Source organism: Salvelinus fontinalis, chromosome 41 (assembly GCF_029448725.1).
Source record: "Salvelinus fontinalis isolate EN_2023a chromosome 41, ASM2944872v1, whole genome shotgun sequence".
Classification (NCBI taxonomy): domain Eukaryota; kingdom Metazoa; phylum Chordata; class Actinopteri; order Salmoniformes; family Salmonidae; genus Salvelinus; species Salvelinus fontinalis.
Window position 1 is genome coordinate 23074030 of NC_074705.1, and position 24307 is coordinate 23098336.

Sequence of the window (24307 nt, forward strand, 5' to 3'; positions counted from 1 at the left end):
CATGAGCGTCGAGAGCCGTCAGCCAGCCATGAGCGTCGAGAGCCGTCAGCCAGCCATGAGCGTCGAGAGCCGTCAGCCAGCCATGAGCGTTGAGAGCCGTCAGCCAGCCATGAGCGTCGAGAGCCGTCAGCCAGCCATGAGCGTCGAGAGCCGTTAGTCAGCCATGAGCGTCGAGAGCCGTCAGCCAGCCATGAGCGTCGAGAGCCGTCAGCCAGCCATGAGCGTCGAGAGCCGTCAGCCAGCCATGAGCGTCGAGAGCCGTCAGCCAGCCATGAGCGTCGAGAGCCGTCAGCCTGCCATGAGCGTCGAGAGCCGTCAGCCTGCCATGAGCGTCCAGATTCGTCAGTCAGCCATGAGCTGCCCTTCAGCCAGAAACGGCTATATACCCAGAACTGCCCCTCAGTCCAGAGCTGTCTCTCTGTCCGGAGCTGCCTTTCAGTCCGGAGTTGCCCCTCTATCATGATCTCCCTCTCTATCTTGATCTACCTCTTTATTCTGATCTATCCCTCTGTCTTGTGCTATCCCTCTGTCTTGATCTATCTCTCTGTCCCGGTGCTGTCCCTGTCATTGATGTTACTAAGGGGATTTTGTGGGGGTAAAATGAGGGTGGACATTCTTAGGGGGAGATGGAGGCTAGGATGGATTATGGTGGGGTGGGGACCTCGCCCGGAGCCTGAGCCACCACCGTGGTCAGATGCCCACCCAGACCCTCCCCTAGACTTTGTGCTGGTGCGCCCGGAGTTCGCACCTTATGGGGGGGGTTATGTCACGTTCCTGACCTATTTCTGTTAGTTTGTTATGTGTGTTAGTTGGTCAGGACGTGAGGTTGGGTGGGCATTCTATGTTTTCTGTTTCTGTGTTGGTTTTGGGTTGCCTGGTATGGCTCTTAGTTAGAGGCAGGTGTTTGGCGTTCCTCTAATTAAGAGTCATATTTAGGTAGGCGTTGTCACAGTGTTCGTTGTGGGTGATTGTCTTCCGTGTCTGTGTCTGTACACCACGCGGGACTGTTTACGGTTTGTTCGGTTTGTGTAGCCTATGTTCCTATTCGTGCGTTTTTCTTGTTTTATGTAAGTACGTCGTCTAGGTCTGTCTACACCGTTTGTTGTTTTTGTTAGTTTAGTCAAGTTCGTGTTTTCGTTAATAAAATATGTCATTTCACTACGCTGCGCCTTGGTTCCCTCAATACTCCTCTTCGTCAGATGAAGAGGAGGAGGACTGCCGTTACACACACCCACAATTTATAGAACCGCAAACTCTTGCCAACAGAGTGTTGACGTTTCAAGAGAGATGGTTTCGCGATTTCCCCTGGCTACATTATAATCCATCAATAAAAGGAGTGTTGTGTTTTCACTGTAGCTAAGGGTTTTCAAGCCAGCCATCTTTTGGCCAAAGAGCAGATGCTGCCTTCATTAGTGCAGGATTTAGGAACTGGAGAAAAGCCATTGAAAAATTCACAGCACAGTAATTGTAACAGCACACCAGCTAAATCCAATCAGTGTCCAGTTATCCAGTGCGTGGGGTAAACAGCAGGAGGATGCAAGGCATTGCTTGATGAAAATTGTTAGTTCGGTGCGGCATGTAGTAAGACAGGGACAAGCCTTTAGAGGCCACACGGATGACAGTGGGAATTTATACCAGCTTTTGAAACTTAGGGCAGAAGAGGATGATCCCATTTTACTGAAGTGGTTAACAGAGCGTACCACAATGTACACAGGCCGCAAAGCACAGAATGAAATTCTGAACATCATGGCCAATACAGTCATTCGAGGCATTGCAGCTGAGATTAGGTCTCTTCCGATTGTACAATTTTCATTAATTGTTGATGGTACTCAAGATGTCTCGTGCTGAACAGGAGAGTGTCTGTCTGCGTTATGTTGACCATGACCTTGTCCCTCACAAGGAGTTTATTGGGCTATACAGGGTGTCGGAGACAACAGGCGAGGGCATTGCGAAAGTGGCAACTGATGTGTTGTTGAGGCTCAATTTGCCCATGTCTGGCTTACGTGGGCAGAGTTACGATGGTGCCTCAAACATGGCAGGAAAATACACAGGTGCACAGGCAATTGTGAGGAGGCAGCAGCCGTTAGCCCTCTATGTCCATTGTGGAGCACACTGTGTAAATCTGATTACACAGGCTGGCTGCTCAGCCTTCCCACTGATCCGGAATTCCCTTTCCTGGGTCCATCAGTTAGGTGTCCTCTATGGCCAGTCAGGAAAGTTTAAGAGCATGTTTGAATCAATTGCCACGTCCAAAGATACAAATCTGACCACCCTGGTCAGGGTGGACTGTGTGGTATACTGCTATTAGAGCTCTGCTAGGACAGTATGAGTGGGTACTAAGCAGCCTAGAGGAGATGGCAAAAACTGCATCCAAGACAGCTTCAACTGCCAGTGGCTTATTCGAGCACTTAAGCAAAGGCAATACTGTGTTGGGCCTCACACTTGCCTCTGCTGTTCTTGGAGAGCTTGAATGTCTAAACATTTCACTGCAGAAGAAAACTCAGACTGTCTCTGGTATGCAGGCTGCAGTCGAGTGTGTGCGGTCATCTCTTAGAGGCACGAGAAATGACGAAAGCTACCTTGCACTGTATGAGAAAGCAACAACATTGATTGACTCTATTGAATCCATTGAGACGCACTCAAGACGATTTGCTGGCAAAGCAGTGGATCACTATAGGGCAGAAATTTTTAAAGTGTTGGATGATGTGGAGGTTCAGTTTGGCGACCGTTTTGACCAGGACAGTCTAAACGTCCTGCAAAAGTTGGAAAGAGCTCTTCTCACGGGGGAGTTGGATGAGTCTCTAGATCAGTACCCAGAACTGAACATAGATTCTCTTTCAGTGCAGATCCCTCTCTTTCACAACAAATACCCCTGTAGCAGCAGTGGAGAGGCAGCAGAGGTCCTCATGAGGCTTCCAGTGGAGGTGCGGGGGTTGTTTGACCAAGTTGAGGTGCTGATCAGAATTTTGTTTGTGGTGCCAGTGTCTTCATGTGAGGCTGAGAGGAGTTTCAGTGCACCCCGCAGGTTAAAGACTTGGCTACGGGCTAGCATGGGCCAAGAGAGACTGAACGGCGTAGTTGTCTGTAATGTACATAAAGACAGGCTGGACAGTCTCAAGAGGGAAAATATCTGCCAGCAATTTGTTGGATCCATTGAAACCCACAAACATATGTTTGGTTCAGTAGTGTGTATAGCAGTGGTTCTCAACCTTTTTTGGGTACTGGAACCCCTGCATATTTTCAAGCAAGGCAGGCAAGGTTTTGAGCGGTCCTCAGGGACCTCCACTCTATAGTATATGTAAACTTACTGGAAACCTTGTGGTGCTGAATACGTTCATTACACTTTTTTATTTCACGGACTGCATACATACTGGACTTGTCAGGAGCACTGCTATAACTATTATTAGTTGTAGAATTATAATGATTTAAACATTTGAACAAGTTGGGAAAACCCTTCAGTTAACTACTGTACCTATCAATTATCCAGTTGTAGGAATTATGGTTCCTCAATATACATTTAACATATTACAACGTAGGCTATGTGTTACAGCACTACTTTTGGTGTCCCCCTTAGGAATTGCTCTTGAAAAAATGTATTGTAATTGTCCCCTCCAAGGTTGATATCAGATTTTCACCCCTGCATGTAGCCTATAGCCTGTTTTAGAGAAATGTCATAATTTAATATTTTAAGAACTTTCATTGTCTGCTTATATGCCCCCTTTATTTATTATACGATTCTGACTTGGTGTACAGGGAGAATATTGTAAGAACAACCATGTTCTGAATTCTGTCGCTGTACATTTCAAAAGTGCTTGTAATGATGACGCTGTGAGTCGAGAAGCAGCTGAAACATTTAATAAAACAACAAATATGAAACGACAGCGAAACAGTGGCGATAATGCATAAACACAGGAACAATACCGACCGAGGAATGAACGTAAGGGAGGGACAGATAAAGGGGAGGTAATAAGGAAGAAATGGCGTCCAGGTGTGAATCATAAGGATCTGCAGGTGCGCTTAATGATGATTCCCAGGACCGATGGTTAGTATTCTGGCGACGTCGAACACCAGAGGGGAGGAGCAGGAGTAGACGTGATAGTGCTGACAAATAGTTATATTGACTACGTCCATCTTATTTCGCTCATTAATGTCTTCATCAAAATTACGGACTGCCTTTTATCCACTCATCGTTCACTTATGCCATAGTTTGTACATCTAAATTGTCAGTAGAAACCACATTTGTTTAAGCAAGTCAGCCATGTTATTTAAAAATGCAGTAAATGAGGCTGAATGAACTGTTTTGCTGTCAGACAAGGCTCCGCTGATAGCCAGGTGTAACAGTGGTAAGGATTCACTCCATGATGTTGAAAAGAAAGCTCTGCTGTTGGGCACCGTTTGTCACTGTTATAGTGCAATTCATTTATTTGTTAGTGTTGTGTTGTGTAGTGGCTTTGCTGGCATGCATCTACCATTTTATAAAAAATGTTGCCCCACCAAGATCGCCACTGTTTACAAGACATAAACTGTCTGTCATCAGTACCTTGTTAAATGTGTGTGTTTGTGTGTATATAGTGCTGAGAAAAAGTATTTGGCCCCTTTCTGATTTGCTCTATTTTAACATATTTTTTTACACTGAATATTTTTTTTAATCTTCAACCAAAACATAATATTAGATAAAGGAAACCTGAGTGAACAAATAAAACAACATGTGGATTCTTGATTGTTTTGGCGCATGAGCTGCTCGTTTCAGGTCCTTCCACAACATTTGGTGGTGGTAGTGTAATGGTTTGAGGATGCTTTGCTGTCTCAGTACTTTGACGACTTGCCATCATTGAAAGAACCATGAATTCTGCTCTGTATCAGACCATTCTGAAGGAGAATGTCAGGCCATCTGTCCGTGAGCTGAAGCTGAAATGCAGCTGGGTCATGCAGTAAAACAATGATCCAAAACACACAAGCAAGTCCACATCAGAATGGCTGAAAAGCAACAAATATAAATATTTTGGAATGGCCTAGTCCAGACCTAAGCCCAACAAATGTTGTGCAAGGATCTGAAACTAGCAATACATTTTTTGATGAGTTAATTTTGCTGAGTTAAGGCAGTTCTCCATGGAAAAGTAGGCCAAAATTCCTCCACAGCAACGTGAGACACTGATCAACAATTACAGGAAGCATTTGGTTGGAGTCATTGCAGCTAAAGGTGGCACAACCAGTTATTGAGTGTAAAGGCAATTACTTTTTCACACAGGGGCATTGAGTGTTGCAAACTTTGTTTATTAAATAAGTATCCATATGTTGTGTTACTTGTTTGCTTCGGTTCCCTTTCTAATTTTATATTTTGGTTGAAGATCTAAAAATATTCAGTGTCAAAAGAATATAAAAAAATAGAGAATCAGAAAGGGGGCAAGTACTTTTTCACAGGACTGTATGTGTACATGTGTGTTTGTGTTCATGTGTTTGTACTATGTGTGACAGGAGGCTGCTGAGGGGAGGACGGCTAATGATAATGGCCGGAACGGAGCAAATGCTATGGCATCTAACACCTGGAAACCATGTGTTTGATCTATTTGATACAATTCCACTGTAGCCGTTACCACAAGCCCGACCTTCCCAATTAAGGTGCCACCACCCTCCTGTGGTATGTGCATGTGTGCGCGTGTCGTGCACGAAACTGCAGGTTATGTAGTGCCTCACAATAGTGTTGTCAAGATACCAGAATGTTGACTTCGATACCAGGTTTAGTATCATGATACTCGATACCACATCAAAAAAAAGAAGGCATATTAACCAAAGTCACAGAATGGCACTTGATACAGACAGTTAAACTCAGCTCTTGCTTTGTTCAATCATTGGGCATCTTTTGAGTTCAATATCATTACATTAGAACATTTTTACATCAACATTTTTCAGAGACAGCCATGTATGCATTAATATATCAATCATACAATCAATTTGATTTGATTTTTACCAATGTTAATCATTTATTTGAATGGTAAATCTCTATTGAGAATGCCATTTAGGCTTGGCCTATTCACAATACAGGTGAATGCATAATCAATAGGAGTGTGTACATGCATTGTTATTGAGCTTGTTTTGGCTCATATCATGGGACTACAGTTGACAATCAATCTGTTTCCCTTCCATTTGGGACTTATTTTATTGAACTGATCAACAAAATTTGCATAGAGGGACCTTATTTTAGACAAGCGTCTCTTTAACCAATAATGATGCCATTCAGGAGGCGGCCCATCGGAGCCCTATTCACACACACATTCAGCTTGCTGAGGCAATATATCATTTTTGGGAGTGATGTGCGAGAGAGAAACCGATTTTTAAGTGAATGAGTCAAGTTTGTGGCAATCAGCTTTGAAATCACCATATTTAGCATATTATCACAAACAAAGTACTAGAGTAGTGAATTGATCTTAGCTTCAGTTGTAAGCTAGCAAGGAAAGTTTACAAAGCTGGAAGCTACCGGTATCTTCTTACATTGTGAAGTGTTCTAGCCTGTATGTATGGACATTGTTTTGCAAACAGTAATTAACCGTTTCAACATTTCTACATGCCTTGTTTCTACATACATTTCTACATGCCTATTCAAGTGTTTTAACTTCTGTGCAGCATGCTTTGAGAGCCAACATGATGCAGCACAGACCCCCAATGCAGGCTAAGTGGAGCAGGCACCGTGCGCGGTTAAGGGGGACATCTGCAGCACCGAAAGTAACACAAATTCTACTGCCAAATCATTTTTCATGTTCTAGAATTGAAAAAGTACCTTAAGATTCCGTATACCGTGCAACACTACCTCAAGCATTTTTCCAAATTATTCCTGTGTCTTTCCTCTATTTACAGAGGCAGTCCCCAAACCCACAATCACTTCTTCCTGTAACCCAGACAAAACCTCCTGCACTCTGACCTGTGAGGGCAACACTACTGATGCTGAACCCGTCACCTACAGCTGGAAAGTGGGAGAAGGAGCATGGGAGGTCTTATACAAACAGAGGAATGTCTCTAAGAGCAACACTGGCAAATCAACCAATGGTTACAAGTACATCTGCAAGCTGAATAACGCTGTTAGTGGGGAAGTCAGTGAGCCAGTTGGAGAGGTATTTGGTTCAGGTGAGTGGACACTCATAAGTGTGTTACAGTCTTATGTATTGATATGTTAGTAACACTGCTAGTGTTGTAGGACATTTTGAATGCTGCACTATGTAGAATTCCTGATTAACTCCTGTCAAAGTATCAATAAAAAGAAAAATCATTTCAGAGCCTTCCAATATCGGTGCTGTTGTTCCTTTCATTGTCACTGCAATATTAACACTTGTCTGCCTAATGAATAGGTAAGAACAGCACATCTACAGTAACAGAGTACTGTACATGTACATAGTTGTGAAGCACAGATTGACACAACAGTAGCAACAACAGTGAGCTATACCTGTGGTACCTGAAATTTACAGTAGTGTTCAGATGTGCAGGTACTGTATGCAGGTTGTTTATTGGTGCTGTCAGACATGATGGCTTGTTATTGCAGCTTAAACATGTAATTGTGGGTAAAGTCATTCTCCATAGCTGACGGAAAATTAATGCAGACTTGTACTTTAAGAAGTGATCAAATATAAACATTTTTACTTCCAGATTTGGTTGGTATGGAAGAAAATAAAAGGTATGATGATTTTCTGGCTCTTCCTGGTTCAACTCTTCATACTCACTGCTTCACAAAATGTTAGACAATGTGAATTTCATTTAAACGCTTTAAGTGTCTTAATAAAGTCTAACATTTGTGTGTCTTTTTAATTTCAGGATATCCCCAAGACACCCGGATCAACTTTTTAAAAAGGTTTGGGGTGGAATTTATTGTAAGTTTTGCCCTAAATTGACTCTGATCCATATTCAACCTGCTAACAGGGTCGCTAAAGTAATACAAACACAACATTATTCATGTACTGCACTATATTCACAACCTTCTATGCACTGCACACATGCTTCCTCACAGCACAGGACAGTAGTGTTGTTTTTGTCCCACCCCAGAAATCAAGAAACCTGTTTTAATCAAAGTGTGTTTTAATCAAAGTGTGTGTGTGCGAGAGAGAGAGAGAGTGCATAGCTGTAGTCCTACCACCCAGAATATTTCCAAGTTTTCTGATCATAACCTTACGCAAGGAACGTCTTTTACTCTGTTTGCTGTAAACAATGTTGATGGATGGTGTAACTTTAGGGATGCAGTCAACAATCAGATTTCATTTTCCCCGGATACTGTTTATCACACTGTAGGGGATGTTCAGGTTGCCAACCATGGAGCTTCAGGGGTTCTTTCTGAGGTTGCCATGAATACAGTTTATAGCACTTGTGGTAAATCATGGGGTGTTGGGTTGAGCGTGCAGAGATTAACACAGAGACAGGGAGGTTCTAGTCAGCAAACACGACTTTACTAGGCAATAAAATAAAATCACGTAGGGCTGGCTCGGTCCTTTTTCTCAGCTTCTACTCTATGTCGGTCTCTCTGTTCTCCTATTATGTGCTCCTATTATGTGGCCTCCACGGCTGGTTTCGCCTAATTTCTCTACTTGGGGCCATGCATGTCGGGGTGCCCAGCCTGTGTACTCCCAGCAGAGGGAGCCAAAGTCGCAGCACATACCTCTCCTCTATCCCCAAACCCCGAGGTAGATCTCCCGGGATACCACACACTGTAGGGGAGAAGTCTTCTAGAGATTACTCCATGAATCAGAGTAATAACAATCAGCCCACTAACACAGGTAGTAACACTAACACACCTTTTACATGGTACTTCTATGGGGACATTTTGACAATGCAGATATGTGGAGATGTTGCCAGAAATGTGTTTCTCATATTATTAGTGGTGACATTTATTTGAAGAACAAGCTTTTGTGACATGTTTTATTTATTTATTTAACCAGGTATTCTAGTTGAGAACAAGTTAGGCTAGTTGTACACACAGTATGAGAAACACAGTATGAGAAACACAGTTTGAGAAAGTGATGATTATTCATGTGAGTTTAAAGTTATCAGTGTGTGGGTTAGCGTATATAAAATGTTTATTATAAGGTTGGAATCTGCAAGGAAAATGTGCTTTAAATGATGTACTTGTGACAAGTATTTGAAATAATCTGCTGGGTTTTGGTTTATCTTTACATCTATGCATTTTTTCACTGTCAAAATGGCGCCCATAGAGGTAACACTGTGGATAAAGATTGTCACTGTCACCCCTTGCTAGTTTGTACTGTTGAAAAGCCAGTTATTTCACAATCTTCTGCTCCATTTGATTTGCTCCATGGTTGTCATTCAGGACACGCTTTCAGTTCTGAGAACGGTTTCCATCTTGTTTTGTTTGATATGATTGTTGCTGGTTTAGAGATTTTTTAAATTTATTTTACCGTTATTTTACCAGGTAAGTTGACTGAGAACACATTCTCATTTGCAGCAACGACCTGGGGAATAGTTACAGGGGAGAGGAGGGGGATGAATGAGCCAATTGTAAACTGGGGATTATTAGGTGACCATGATGGTTTGAGGGCCAGATTGGGAATTTAGCCAGGACACCGGGGTTAACACCCCTACTCTTACGATAAGTGCCATGGGATCTTTAATGACCTCAGAGAGTCAGGACACCCGTTTAACGTCCCATCCGAAAGACGGCACCCTACACAGGGCAGTGTCCCCAATCACTGCCCTGGGGCATTGGGATATTTTTTTAGACCAGAGGAAAGAGTGCCTCCTACTGGCCCTCCAACACCACTTCCAGCAGCATCTGGTCTCCCATCCAGGGACTGACCAGGACCAACCCTGCTTAGCTTCAGAAGCAAGCCAGCAGTGGTATGCAGGGTGGTATGCTGCTGGCACAAGAGATGTAGCTTGTTTCAGAACGTCTCAAGACCTTTGCAGGTTTTGTGTCTTTTAGAGCTTATAGTATTCATCTACTGCAGGGGTAGACAACCCTGGTCCTGGAGGGCCGCAGACACTTCATGTTTTTGATTTAACCACCTAGAAGACCAGGTGTGTTGAATTGAGGCCATCACTGAACTGATCAATTAGCTCAGTTGGTCTGGTGTGGTGCCTAGTTGGAACAAATTCCTGCAGTACCTACTTTACTGACATTACTGTCCCCATGGGGACATGTTGTTGCAGTGTCATGTACATGTTTCAAGTGGTGTTTAAATACAAAACAAATTGAAAATACAACTTTCATATCATTTACATACCAATAAAAAGAGACTAGCCTGCTGGCCTTACTGGGTCGATAGGAACATTAGCCCGAGCTATTTAGGAGGGATATCACACCTGGCACAAATGATTGTCTAGTTGTGTTTTTCCTGCTGAGGGGTGCCCTATACCTGCGCCCAGAGGGGAGTAATTCAAAGTCTGGCTACAGGGGGTGGCTTGGGTCTAAAATCATTTTGTGCCTTGCGGAGGGCCCTGACCTTAAAGATCTCATCCAGGCCTGTCTGTGTGACTCCAAGTACATTGCTTGGTGTGGTGATAATCCTTCTCAGCATATTTCTCTGGCTGACAGTGGCATTGCCAAACCAACAAACAATACAAAAAGTTCAAATACTCTCAATAAAAGATTTGTAAAACAGAGTCAGTATAGTACAGTCTACATTAAAAGATCCCCGCTTTTTGAGAAAGTGCAGTCTCTGTTGACTCTTTGTAGATCAGGTCTGTACATTTACTCCACTGAAGCTTATTGTCCAAGAGGACACCCAGGTATTTGTATTCCTCTACAATTTCTATATTCTGACCTCTGATAGATGTTGCAGAGGTTGGTGTTGTACACTTCCTGAAGTCTATGCACATCTCTTTGGTCTTGTTGGTATTGAGGACCAAGTGTGATTCGTCACATCACTCTACAAAGGACCGGGCCATGTTGTTCCTCGTCATCATGCAACAAGCTGATCAAGGCAGGATGTGAAGGCAACAGGGCGGTAGTCATTCAGCACAGAGGGATTAGATGCTTTAGGAAAGGGTATAATTCTTGAGTTTTTCCACAATACTGGCACGTGTTGATGGTCGAGCGAGGATTGGAAAATTTCTAAAAACACCAGCCAATTGTTCAGCACAGTGCTTTAACACATGTCCATTTATTTTGTCTGGACCTGGGCTTTTGTGTGCGTTACATCCCCTGAGCAACTTCAAAACATCAGCCTGTTTAACAACAACCCTGTCAAACATTTATAATGCTGCTTCCATTTGTTTTACCTCCGACATAAGGTCGTCAGATTCAAATCTTGAGAAGAAAACATTCAGTTGATTAGCCATGTTCTGTCCCTCATGTCTCCCAAGTTCAGCACTGGTTTTCCCCTGCCTATGTGGGAGGCACTAGCCATGGATTTAATCCCTTGCCAGGCCACCCTTGAGTTTCCTAAGGAGAGGGTTCTCTCCACCCTCCTATGCCTCCTTGTCCACCAGTATCTGTCTTTTGATCGCACGTTGTACATCTCTTAAAGTCTGTCTATTATTATTGCCTTCTTCCTATTAAGTAGTGATATTAGATTTGTTGATACCCAAGGCTTAAGATTTTACAGGTTTTAGTAGGCACAACTAACTCAACTCAGAATCTTACGGAGTCTGAAACAACATCTGTGAGTTCATCAAGATCTGCTGTCCTCGTACCTCCCACATAGTACAGTTAAAACACCCTTGGAGATGAGTGATACTATTGTCGTTCAAGATGTGGACAGTTTTAACTGTAGGTTTCTCCCTCTCCAGGAGGCAACAGTGGGTTGGCCGGAGGTAGACATTATTGTGGTCTGATGTCCCCAGGGGAGGTCTGGTGGTGGCAGAGAAAGCATTTTTTCTCCCATAGTACAAATCAAGAGTCTTATTTTTTTCTAGTGTGACATTTCACATACTGGTGGTATGTGAACAGGAACTTGTGCAAAGTAGTTGTTAAAATGTGGGTGCGTTGGGGGAGATGGATTCCAGTTTCTGTGACAGATTATGAATCATCTCTGATGCTTTTGTTATATTAGCTTTTGGTTGATTGTACACAACGGTAACAAACAATTGGGGGAACTCACAGGGCAGATAGTAGGGTCACAGTGACACAGAAGCAGTTCAATGTCGGTGGTACGGAGTCTCTCTCTTACCAGTATTGATTTACACCACTGGTCCCTGACAAGCAGGCAGACGACCCGCCGTGATGTTTCCCTGTGACGTTCAGATCACGGTCCGCTCTGACCAGTGTGATGCCGGCCGGCTCCACTTCCCTGTCCGGGACTCTGTCATCCAGCTAAGTCTCAGTAAACGCCAACAAACAGGCCTCCCGGTATTTGTGTTGGAAGCGCCGAGTCGTTGACAGCTCATCCGCTTTCCCCCTCAGTGACTGGGCATTGATCAGCAAGGGGGTGGGTAAGGGAGGTGGTGTCTGATTCCCCCGAGTTTTCCACATTTGCATTTGGGTTTGTAATCCTCTCGCAGACAATCAGGGATTAGATGGGCCATTGGGATATCCATCGTGTTTGAGTTGCATTGTAGTATAAACTCTCTGCTGTATTGGATTCCCCAGCCAGCAGCGTATTCATAATTTAGTCCATTTGTTGCGGGTAGGTACAAGATCAGTCCAACACCTCACCACTGTAAAACCATCGTTGACAGATGGTTTACAAACCAAGTGTACAAATTAAAAACATAAAAGAACGCCACACCAAACGTCACACACACTCATCATTAAGTATATAGAATGATATAGCTGTCTACTAGACAGAGGCGCTGTCCATTCAGCACCATGGAGCTCCACTATGCCTACCTGTACTGGTTTGGTTGTTTCAGTTAATGGCAGGGATGGAAACAACCAAACCACAGGCAAGTCCTCCAGCTAATTTAAGACGTCATGAAGCAGAAGTAGCATAGATGCTCATCTGCATATCTCAGAATATCACAAGAACATACATTGATTGCTATTTTATTTTAATTCTGTTAATTACTTTAAATATAAAGTTACTTTAAATATAAAGTTCAATGACACTTGATGGTAAGACAACGTGTCATTCGACTGGAATTCTGCCACTCAGCATCCTTTGCATTGTCATCCAGAAGTGAACACAACAAATACTAATATGGTTTGTGTATGAGAATGCTAAACTCAACTTTTCTCTCTTGTCGTCTTCTCCTCCTCAGCTAAAGGCAGTGCTGGAGTCCAACCAGAACAAGGCAAGTAATCCAGTTAATTTAAGACTGTAGAAAGCTGAAGTAACTTCTTTAAGTAGCATTTGATGCAGTAAGAGAGATGCTGTAGTTGATGTTTTCCTTCTGTGTGATTCTGCAGAGGTTATGGTTCCACTAACGGCATCACCAGAAATCTGTTTTAACTCAATTAGAGACCTTTACTCGTGTGTGTGTGTGTATATGTGTATGTGTGTGTGTGTGTGTGTGTGTGTGTGTGTGTGTGTGTGTGTGTGTGTGTGTGTGTGTGTGTGTGTGTGTGTGTGTGTGTGTGTGTTGTGTGTGTGTCCAAAACAGGGAAAGGCAATGCAGATAAAGCTGAAAAGGGGAAGGGGAATGAAGGTGTGTATGAAACTTAAGTGGGTAGTTTACCCGGTAACAGAGTGCTCTGTCTGTTACAGTACACTCAATACATATTTGTCCCAGATGAGCTGATTCCTGTAACTTACTGAATCTTAAAAGCTAAGTATACTGGAAAAAACATATAAATGCAACAATTTCGACGATTTTACTGAGTTTCAGTTGATATAGGGAAATCATTCAATTTAAATAAATTCTGTAGGCCCTAATCTATGGATTTCACATGACTGGACAGGGGCACAGCCATGGGTGGGCATGGGAGGGCATAGGCGCACCCAATGGGGAGCCAGGCCCAGCCAATCAGAATGAATTTTTCTACACAAAAAGGCTTTATTACAGACAGAAATTAAGTTTAATCAGCTGTCTGAGTGGCTGGTCTCAGATGATCCCGCATGTGAAGAAGCCAGATGTGGAAGTTGTTATGCTGTTATGAAGCCGGTTGGACGTACTGCCAAATTCTCTAAAACAACATTGGAGGCGACTTATGGCAGAGAAATGAACATTCAATTCTCTGGCAACAGCTCAGTTGGACATTCCTGCAGTCAGCATGCCAATTGCACGCTCCCTCAAAACTGCACATTTTAGAGTGGCCTATTATTGCCCCCAGCACAAGGTGCACCTGTGTAATGATCATGCTGTTTAATCAGCTTCTTAAATATGCCACACCTTTCAGGTGGATGGATTACAGTGTATTTGTAAAGTATTCAGACCCCTTGACTTTTTCCACGTATTCTTACGTTACAGCCTTATTCTAAAATGGTTTAAATTCATTTTTTTCTCTCATCAATCTACACACAATACCCCCAAATTGAGCTCAGGTGCATCCTGTTTCTATTGATCATCATTGAAATGTTTCTACAACTTGATTGGAGTCCACCTGTGGAAAATTCAATTGATTGGACAGGATTTGGAAAGGCACACACCTGTATATATAAGGTCCCACAGTTGACAGTGCATGTTAGAGCCAAAACCAAGCCATGAGGTCAAAGGAATTGCCCGTAGAGCCCCGAGACAAGATTGTGTTGAGGCACAGATCTGGGGAAGGGTACCAAAACATTTCTGCAGCATTGCCCCCAAGAACACAGTGGCCTCCATCGTTCTTAAATGGGAAAAATTTGGAACCAGCAAGACTCTTCCTAGAGCTGGCCGCCCGACCAAACTGAGCAATCGGGGGAGAAGGGCCTTGGTCAGGGAGGTGACCAAGAACCCGATGCTCCCAGAGTTCCTCTGTGGAGATGGGAGAAGCTTTTAGAAGGACAACCATCTCTGCAGTACTTCACCAAGCAGGCCTTTATGGTAGTGGCCAGACAGAAGCCACTCCTCAGTAAAAGGCACATGACAGCCCGCTTGAAGTTTGGCAAAAGTCACCTGAAGGACTCTGGTCTGATGAAACCAAGATTAAACTCTTTGGCCTGAATGCCAAGCATCACATCTGGAGGAAACCTGGAACCATCCCTACGGTGAAGCGTGGTGGCAGCATCATGCTGTGGGGATGTTTTTCAGTGGCAGGGACTGGGAAACTAGTCAGGATCGAGGGAAAGATGAACGGAGCAAAGTACAGAGAGATCCTTGATGAAAACCTGCTCCAGAGCGCTCAGAATGGGGCGGAGGTTCACCTTCCAACAGGACAGCGACCCTAAGCACACAGCCAAGACAACGCAGGAGTGGCTTCGGGACAAGTCTCTGAATGTTCTTGAGTGGCCCAATCAGAGCCTGGACTTGAACCCGATTGAATATCTCTGGAGAGTCCTGAAAATAGCTGTGCAGCGATGCTCCCCATACAACCTGACCGAGCTTGAGAGGATCTGCAGAGAGGAATGGGAGAAACTCCCCAAATACAGGTGTGCCAAGCTTGTAGCATCATACCCAAGTAGAGTCGAGGCTGTAATCGCAGCCAAAGGTGCTTCAACATAGTACTGAGTAAAGGGTGTGAATACTCATGTAAATGTTATTACATTATTTTTTTTATTAATACATTTGGAAAAATGTAAACAAACCTGTTTTTGCTTTGTCATTATGGGGTCTTGTGTGTAGATTGATGAGGGGAAAACTATTGAATCCATTTTAGAATAAGGCTAATGTAATAAAATGCTGAAAAAGTCAAGGGTCTGATTAGTTTCCAAATGCACTGTATCCTGGAAAAGGAGAAATGTTCACTAGCAGGGATGTAAACAAATTTGTGCATGTTTTTTTTTGCATATGGAACATTTCTGGGATCTTTTATTTCAGCTCATGAAACATGGGACCAACACTTTACATGTTACGTTTATATTTTTATTCAGTAAATCTTAAAGGCTCTTTATACATACAATTTGTATTATACCCATATGGGTGTGAGACAACATCCCTCCCTGTGGCTGTATGAGAAGTGTATGATAAGGGTAATGTGTAATGTATGTTTTATGTTGAGTGTGTTATGTACAGTGTCTATTTTGTATACAGCGGTACTGTGTGTCTAAGACAATTTTCCCCTTGGGACATTAAAGTTCATCCTCTTTTCCTATAAGCAGTATCTATAATTATATGTCAATATTTTAGGTTGACTATAATTTCATTACACAATTTCTGATACGTCACATGCCTTTTATTTTCCTGCATCAGTAAAATCAGGAAATGCATCATCTATGCCTCTACTGCCATTCATTCCAATTAGACTGGTTTTGGATTTCTTCCTGAACAAGATGTTTGTCATTTTTGCCCCATTCTGGAACTTTGAGGGATTGTGACATAGCCCCTCTAGTGGTTTAATAGGATCTATATTGATATAATAGTGGACAGCCTCTGAGGTAGGGTGTAGCCAAAGATTTCCATCTGTGGTGTAGTCTAGATACATTTCTACTCCAGTAGTGGTGGTGAGGGGGGACATACTAGTCAAAATGGTTAGACTACATAGACCAGATACAACCAGCAAGCAGAATTCTTGACATAAACAGTAAATGTTGACAATAATGTCACTTTCAATGCCAATAGGGTTAGGACTACATATTTATACCCTAATGTGTTACCCTGGGTACATTGATACTCTGATACATGTATGAAATGTCTGCTTTTCCAGAGTATCTTTATCATGAAGTGGGAGGTGAGCTCGTGTTGACGCCGGACAAGTCCACAGTGCCTGACTCCATCACAAGCATCCTATGGAAGCATGGGGAGTGCTGGGTGGCATATTGGGACAAGGATTCGAGTGGTCTGGACATCTATGGTGCCTTCAAAGAGCGTACAACCCTGGACCAGACTACTGGAGAGCTGAGAATCAGTGGATTGAAGAAAACAGACAGTGGAGTTTATTCTGTGGAGTTCAACAGCAAACTGCTTGAGAAGACATATACACTGTCTGTTATCAGTGAGTGTTTGTGTGTGTGTGTGTGTGTGTGTGTGTGTGTGTGTGTGTGTGCATAGATCTGTGTGTATGTACCCTTGTGTATGTGTGTGTGTGATCATGTAGAAACAGCAGGTTATGCAATGCCTCACAAGCATTTTTTTGTTTTAGTATACATTATACTGTGTATTATAAGTATTGGAGTTTTCTTTCACACGATCTAATTAGAAAGAGTTTGTCCTTCTGTTCTCATTTGCAGATAAACCTAGCGGATCCAACCGTCCTAAAGATGAATCAAAGCCTGATGGTAAGACAACGTGTCATTCATCTGGAATTCTGCCACTCAGCATCCTTTTCATTGTCATCCAGAAGTGAACACAACAAATACTAATATGGTTTGTGTATGAGAATGCTAAACTCAACTTTTCTCTCTTCTCAGCTAAAGGCAGTGATGTAGTCCAGCCAGAACAAGGCAAGTCATCCAGTTATTTTAAGACTGTATAAAGCAGGTACATTCTTAAATAGCTTTTGATGCAGTAGGAGAGAGGCTGTAGTTGATGTTTTCCTTCTGTGTTTGATTCTGCAGAGGTTACTGTTCCGCTAACTGCCATCACCACAACAGGGGAAGACAACGCAGACAAAGCTGGAAAGGGGCAGGGGAATGAAGGTGTGTATGAAACTTAAGTGGATAGATTCCTGTAACTGACTGATTCTGAAAAGCTAAATACATTATACTGTGTATTACAAATATAAAGGGTTCATCTAGAACAGGGTGTCAAACTCATTCCATGAAGAGTTTCGTGTCTGCGTGTTTTTGGTTTTTCCTTTCAGTTAAGATCTAGACAACCAGGTGAGGGGAGTTCTTTACTAATTAGTGACCTTAAATGATCAATCAAGTTCAAGGGAGGAGTGAAAACCCCAGACACTTGGCCCTCCGTGGAATGAGTTTGTCATGTGATCTAGAGTGTTTGCTTTTAACTATCTAATTAGAACAAGTTTGTGGTCAAGAATAGACAAACTAGGAAATCCCTGTACTGTATGATTGTTGTAGTTTATGAGGGTGTGAAGGGAGACCAGGGATGTGTGTAAGCTTGCATGCTTACCTGAATGTGTGTGTGTGTGTGATTAAGTCCCAACTCTTCTGTTGTGTGTTTTCTTGCCAGAAGCCAGTCCATTGATGGAGTAGAAAGACCACCAGTAAAGAATCCAGTGTTTTTAGGATGGTAAGTATGAGTCTGAGAAAGACACCAACCACAACATTTATTAAGAAAGCATTAGGAAGTGGTCACATTGTTATTACATTGTTATTATGTTTGTGGTGATCAACATGTGGTATTATTATTTGGATGCAATGAAAGAGAAACAGTGAACAAGTCAGATTGGTGTTGGTATTCTTAAAGGAAAGGAAGAACACCTGTTGTTGCATTTATAACATAAGACCAAGAGTTTTTCCAGACCATGTGACCTGACCAGGAAAAACTCCGGTCCCTAGTCATTAGTAATGTTTTGTCTCATGAGCTCTTTCCTCTACTGCTTCCTTCCAGGTTGTGGTCTTCCTGGTGGGTAACTGAGGACCAGAAACATGGGGTTTGAAGGCTCTCACTACATAACTCCATATCTGTTACATTGAGACAAACGACCAAGAAGAGAGAAACATGTTTGAACTGTTGGAGACGTTTTTAATTCAATGAAAAATTAAGAGAAACAACAGGAAGCATAGTAACTTACATGCGATCAGATGAAGTACAGTGAGCTCCAAAAGTATTGGGACAGTGACACGCATGTTGTTGTTTTTGCTCTGTACTCCAACACTTTGGATTTGAAATAATACAATGACTATGAGGTTAAAGAACAGACAAACAGCTTTAATTTGAGGGTATTTTCATCCATATCGGTTGAGCGGTTTAGAAATTGCAGTACTTTTTGTACATAGTCCCCCCATTTTAGGGGGCCAAAGGTATAGGGACAAATTCACATGTGTATTATTGAGTCACTTTTATTCTAAATGAGAATGTAATGTTTCTAAACACTTTTACATGAATACGGACGATACCATGATTACACAATCCTGAATGAATCCTGAATAATGCAGTGAGGAGTGAGAAAGTTTTGACGCACAAATATCATACCCCCCTAGAATGCTAACTTCCCCTGTTATGTAACGGTGAGAGGTTAGCCTGTCTTCGGGGTATGATATTTGTGTGCCTAACTGTGTTGAGACGTCTAAGTGTTTAGAAACATATTCTATTCTTATTTACAATATAAGTGACAGAATACATTATTTACCATTATTTTGTGCCCAATAGAAATTAATCTGCAAAACAAACAGCAAATGCATCCAACAAGTTTGTAGAGTTACAAGCTTGATGTAATCATTGTGTGCTAGAAATATGGGACCAAATACAGTGAATTTGTCCTGATACTTTTGGTCCCCTAAAATAGGGGGACTATGTACAACAACTCCTATAATTTATAAACGGCTCACCCGATATGGATGAGAACCCTGACATTAAAGCTGACAGTCTGCACTTTAACCTCATAGTCATTGTATCATTTCAAATCCAAAGTGCTGAAGCACAGAGCCAAAACAACCCAAAAAGTGTCACTGTCCCGATACTTTTGGAGCTCACCGTATAACGTGATGAACTGTGTGCTTTATGAACTTACTGTCACGTTCCTGACCTGTTTTCTGTTGTTTTTGTATGTGTTTAGTTGGTCAGGGCGTGAGTTGGGGTGGGCATTCTATGTTATGTGTTTCTATGTTTAGGTTCATTGGTAATTAGCTTTATATGGTTCTCAATCAGGGACAGGTGTTTGACGTTTCCTCTGATTGAGAACCATATAAAGGTAGGCTGTTCACACTGTTTGTTTGTGGGTGATTGTCTTCCGTGTCTGTCGCACCACACGGGACTGGTTCGTGTTTGTAGTCTGTTCCTCTTCGTGTTATTATTGTAAGTTCGTAAGTTCAGGTCTGTCTACTTCGTTTATTGTTTTGTAGTTTGTTCAAGTGTTCATAGTGTTTCGTCTTGTTTAATAAATTCAGTATGTCATCATACCTCGCTGCGTGTTGTTCCGATCCATGCTCCTCGTCTGAGGAGGAGAACGACTTCTACGACCGTTACACTTACAGTACTTCAGATATATGAGGGCAATATTTTTATTTCAGAACATTTGATGGACAAAAACAAAATATTATTTTATACTTTGAGGTAAATAGCTTTGTGGATTCTTACCCTTTCTCAGTATTAATGCGTCTTCTTTACAAATCTCAATCCATTTTCTGCAGGTTGTGTTTGTTGTTTGAAGCCATTGTATCTGTCACACCCTGATCTGTTTCACCTGTCTTGTGCTTGTCTCCACCCCTCCACCCCCCCAGATATCACCCATTTTCCCATATCCACTGTGCATTTTTACCTGTGTTTTCTGTTTGTCTGTTGCCAGTTCGTCTCGTCAAGCCTACCAGCATTTTTCCCCATACTCCTGTTTTTCTCGTCCCTGTTTTCTAGCTGCCGTTCTGTACCTTGTGAGTCTGCTCTGGATTACTGACCTCTGCCTGCCCTTGACCTGTTGTTTTTCCTGCCCCCTGTTTTTGTAAAAACCTTTTGTTACTTTGAACTTTCTGCATCTGGGTCTTATCCTGAGGTCTGATAGTATCAATCACTTTGTGGTTGAATGATTCCTTTTTAATGATTTTCTCCAGACCGCTTTATGCCAACCCAATCCACTTTCTGTTTTAAATCGCAGCTGAATTAATGTCTTATATCATTTTATAATTTACTAATTCTTCAAAACTTGACTTATGTCAAGGAATTTGTACAGGTTGTTATTGTTTGTTGTTTTTCTCAGAGTAAATTATGCCCCCCCCCCCCCCCCCCCCCCCCACTAGGCAAAGTATAGTGTAGGTTGAGAGGAACCAGGCCTGAGAGGTAGAGCTCATCCTCATCTGCCTTGTAAAGAGAGAGAGTTCTGCAGTACTGAGATGTTGTATTATTGAGAGAGAGCTCTGCAGTACTGAGATGTTGTATTATTGAGAGAGAGCTCTGCAGTACTGAGATGTTGTATTATTGAGAGAGAGCTCTGCAGTACTGAGATGTTGTATTACTAAGAGAGAGCTCTGCAGTACTGAGATGTTGTATTATTGAGAGAGAGCTCTGCAGTACTGAGATGTTTTATTTTTAAGAGAGAGCTCTGCAGTACTGAGATGTTTTATTATTAATAGAGAGCTCTGCAGTACTGAGATGTTGTATTACTAAGAGAGAGCTCTGCAGTACTGAGATGTTTTATTATTAATAGAGAGCTCTGCAGTACTGAGATGTTGTATTACTAAGAGAGAGCTCTGCAGTACTGAGATGTTGTATTATTGAGAGAGAGCTCTGCAGTACTGAGATGTTTTATTATTAATAGAGAGCTCTGCAGTACTGAGATGTTGTATTACTAAGAGAGAGCTCTGCAGTACTGAGATGTTGTATTATTGAGAGAGAGCTCTGCAGTACTGAGATGTTGTATTACTAAGAGAGAGCTCTGCAGTACTGAGATGTTGTATTATTGAGAGAGAGCTCTGCAGTACTGAGATGTTTTATTTTTAAGAGAGAGCTCTGCAGTACTGAGATGTTGTATTACTAAGAGAGAGCTCTGCAGTACTGAGATGTTTTATTATTAATAGAGAGCTCTGCAGTACTGAGATGTTGTATTACTAAGAGAGAGCTCTGCAGTACTGATATGTTTTATTATTGAGAGAGAGCTCTGCAGTACTGAGATGTTTTATTATTAATAGAGAGCTCTGCAGTACTGAGATGTTGTATTACTAAGAGAGAGCTCTGCAGTACTGAGATGTTGTATTACTAAGAGAGAGCTCTGCAGTACTGAGATGTTGTATTACTAAGAGAGAGCTCTGCAGCACTGAGATGTTGTATTATTAAGAGAGAGCTCTGCAGTACTGAGATGTATCACTAACAACAATGGTGTGTAACGGATGTGAAATGGCTAGCTAGTTAGCGGGTACGCGCTAGTAGCATTTCAATCAGTTACGTCACTTGCTCTGAGACTTTAAGTAGGGTTTCCCCTTGCTCTGCAAGGGCCGTGGCTTTTGTGGAGTGATGGGTAACGACGCTTCATGGGTGACTGTTGATGTGTGCAGAGGGTCCCTGGTTCACGCCCGTGTCGGGCGAGGGGACGACGTAATGTTATACTGTTCCCTCTGGTAGTCTCTAAGCCACACATATTCACTTTCCTCATACCTCTGGAGTGTCTCCTTTGGATCAAAGTATTTATTTTGTTTACCCGTGGCTTTTAGGTGATTTCTCTTTACAGCTTCCCTTACAGTGCTTAAATACCCTTGGACCTTTTGCACATACTGATAAACATACTGTTTCCGTTAATTTTGTTGTGTTCCCATAACCACATCAACCGGTAAAGTCATTTCAGCACCGAACAGCATCCTGTATGGTGTGAACCCCGTGGAAGATTGAACACTACTGTATGACATCATCACATATGGGAGTATCTCATCCCAATTTCTTTGATTGTCATCAACAAAAAGTGACAGCACGTTGATCAGAGTTCTGTTCATTCTTTCCACTAAACCATCTGATTGTGGGTTGTACGGAGTGGTTTGTGTTTTGTTCATTTGTAAAAGATTGTACATCTCTCTAAAAAGAGCAGATACAAAATTTCACCCCTGGTCGCTCTGGATAGAGGAATGCCTAGCTTCAACAAAAATTCCTCTACCAGTTTCTTGGCCACTGTTACTGCGTCCTGATTGGGTATGGCATATGCCTCTGACCACCTAGTAAAGTAATCTGACACTACCATCATTTGTTTGTTACTCTGTCCTGTCTCTGTAAACAGACCCATTAAGTCTACAGCTATCCTCTCAAAAGTGCGGCCTGTGACTGAACCTGTCATGGGCGCTCTGGGGGCTGGACCCTGTAAATTGTATGCAGTGCACGCCACACAGCCCTTACACCACTGCTTTATGGCTCTCTGCCAGCCTGGACAATAAAATCTTGCTCTGATTTTACGGGTGAGTTTTTCAACTCCTAATTGGCCTCCAGTTCTATCATTGTGGATAAAGGTAAGTATCTCATGTTTGAGCTCATCTGGTACAACCCCTCTCCAGATGGTGTCATCTGTCTCATAGTTTTGACTCTCAAGGCAGAACACCCAATTCTTCACATGTAATGCCCCCAACACTTGTTTGAAAGGCCTGAACTTTGGCTCCGATTGCAAATCACAGGGATCTCGGCTCTAACCTCTTTTTTCCATGTCTTTAATTGGGAGACCACTGGGTCTCTATCCTGTGCTTCCAAAAGGAAAGCTGCATTTTTGGGTACTGCCTGGCTTGTTTGAGCTCCAACCACAAGCTCAATAGTGACATCCTGAGGCTTGTTTACGACGGCTCTCAGATTGACAGTGGCCTCCTGTGAGATGGCTGTATCTACACTCTCTGTCTGTGTGTCTCGGCGTGACATAGCATCTGCATTACAGTGCAGTCTCTCTGGTGAATTTGACAATATCATAGTCAAACTGATCCAATTTCTCTAACCATCTAGCCAACTGTCCCTCAGGTTGGTTGAAGTTACTCAGCCATCTCAGTGAGCTGTGATCAGTTCTCAGTAGAAATTTCCTCCCCAGCAAAAAGTGTCTGAAATGTTTAAGAAACACTACCACAGCAAGAAGCTCCTTGGTAGTTGAATACTTCCGCTCCTGTTTTGACCTTGCCAGACTGGCATATGCTACTACTCTCTCTACCCTCGTGTTTCTGGGAGAGGACTGCCCCTATGTCACATGCATCAGTATCCATTATGAAATCTAGATTTGGGTCTGGGAAAGCAAGTATGGGGATGTGGTAAGCTTGGACTTTAATTCATTAAAAGGCCACTTCACACGCTGCGTTCCACTCAAACATTTCCCCCTTATCTTTCAATCTGTAGAAAGGCTCCGACATAGCTGCAAAATCTGGTATGAACCTCCTGTAGTGTGACGCCAGGCCTAAAAAGCTTCTTGCCTCTGTCAGTGACTTGGGGCTAGGCCATGACCTGACTGTCTCTGTCAGTGACTTGGGGCTAGGCCATGATCTGACTGTCTCTGTCAGTGACTTGGGGCTAGGCCATGATCTGACTGTCTCTGTCAGTGACTTGGGGCTAGGCCATGACCTGACTGTCTCTGTCAGTGACTTGGGGCTAGGCCATGATCTGACTGTCTCTGTCAGTGACTTGGGGCTAGGCCATGATCTGACTGTCTCTGTCAGTGACTTGGGGCTAGGCCATGATCTGACTGTCTCTGTCAGTGACTTGGGGCTAGGCTATGACCTGACTGTCTCTGTGAGTGACTTGGGGCTAGGCCATGATCTGACTGTCTCTGTCAGTGACTTGGGGCTAGGCCATGACCTGACTGTCTCTGTCAGTGACTTGGGGCTAGGCCATGACCTGACTGTCTCTGTCAGTGACT

The 24307-nt window shown here is 42.8% G+C and overlaps 1 protein-coding gene across 1 annotated transcript in view; it reads left to right on the forward strand.

Annotated features, from left to right (window-relative positions):
• LOC129840333 (uncharacterized) overlaps nucleotides 1-24307 on the forward strand; it is a 104874-nt gene that overhangs the window by 35114 nt on the left and 45453 nt on the right. Inside the window, exons 4-5 of the mRNA XM_055908132.1 lie at nucleotides 6853-7119; nucleotides 16595-16882. Coding sequence (XP_055764107.1) covers nucleotides 6853-7119; nucleotides 16595-16882 — 555 coding nt within the window. The remainder of the gene's footprint in view (nucleotides 1-6852; nucleotides 7120-16594; nucleotides 16883-24307) is intronic.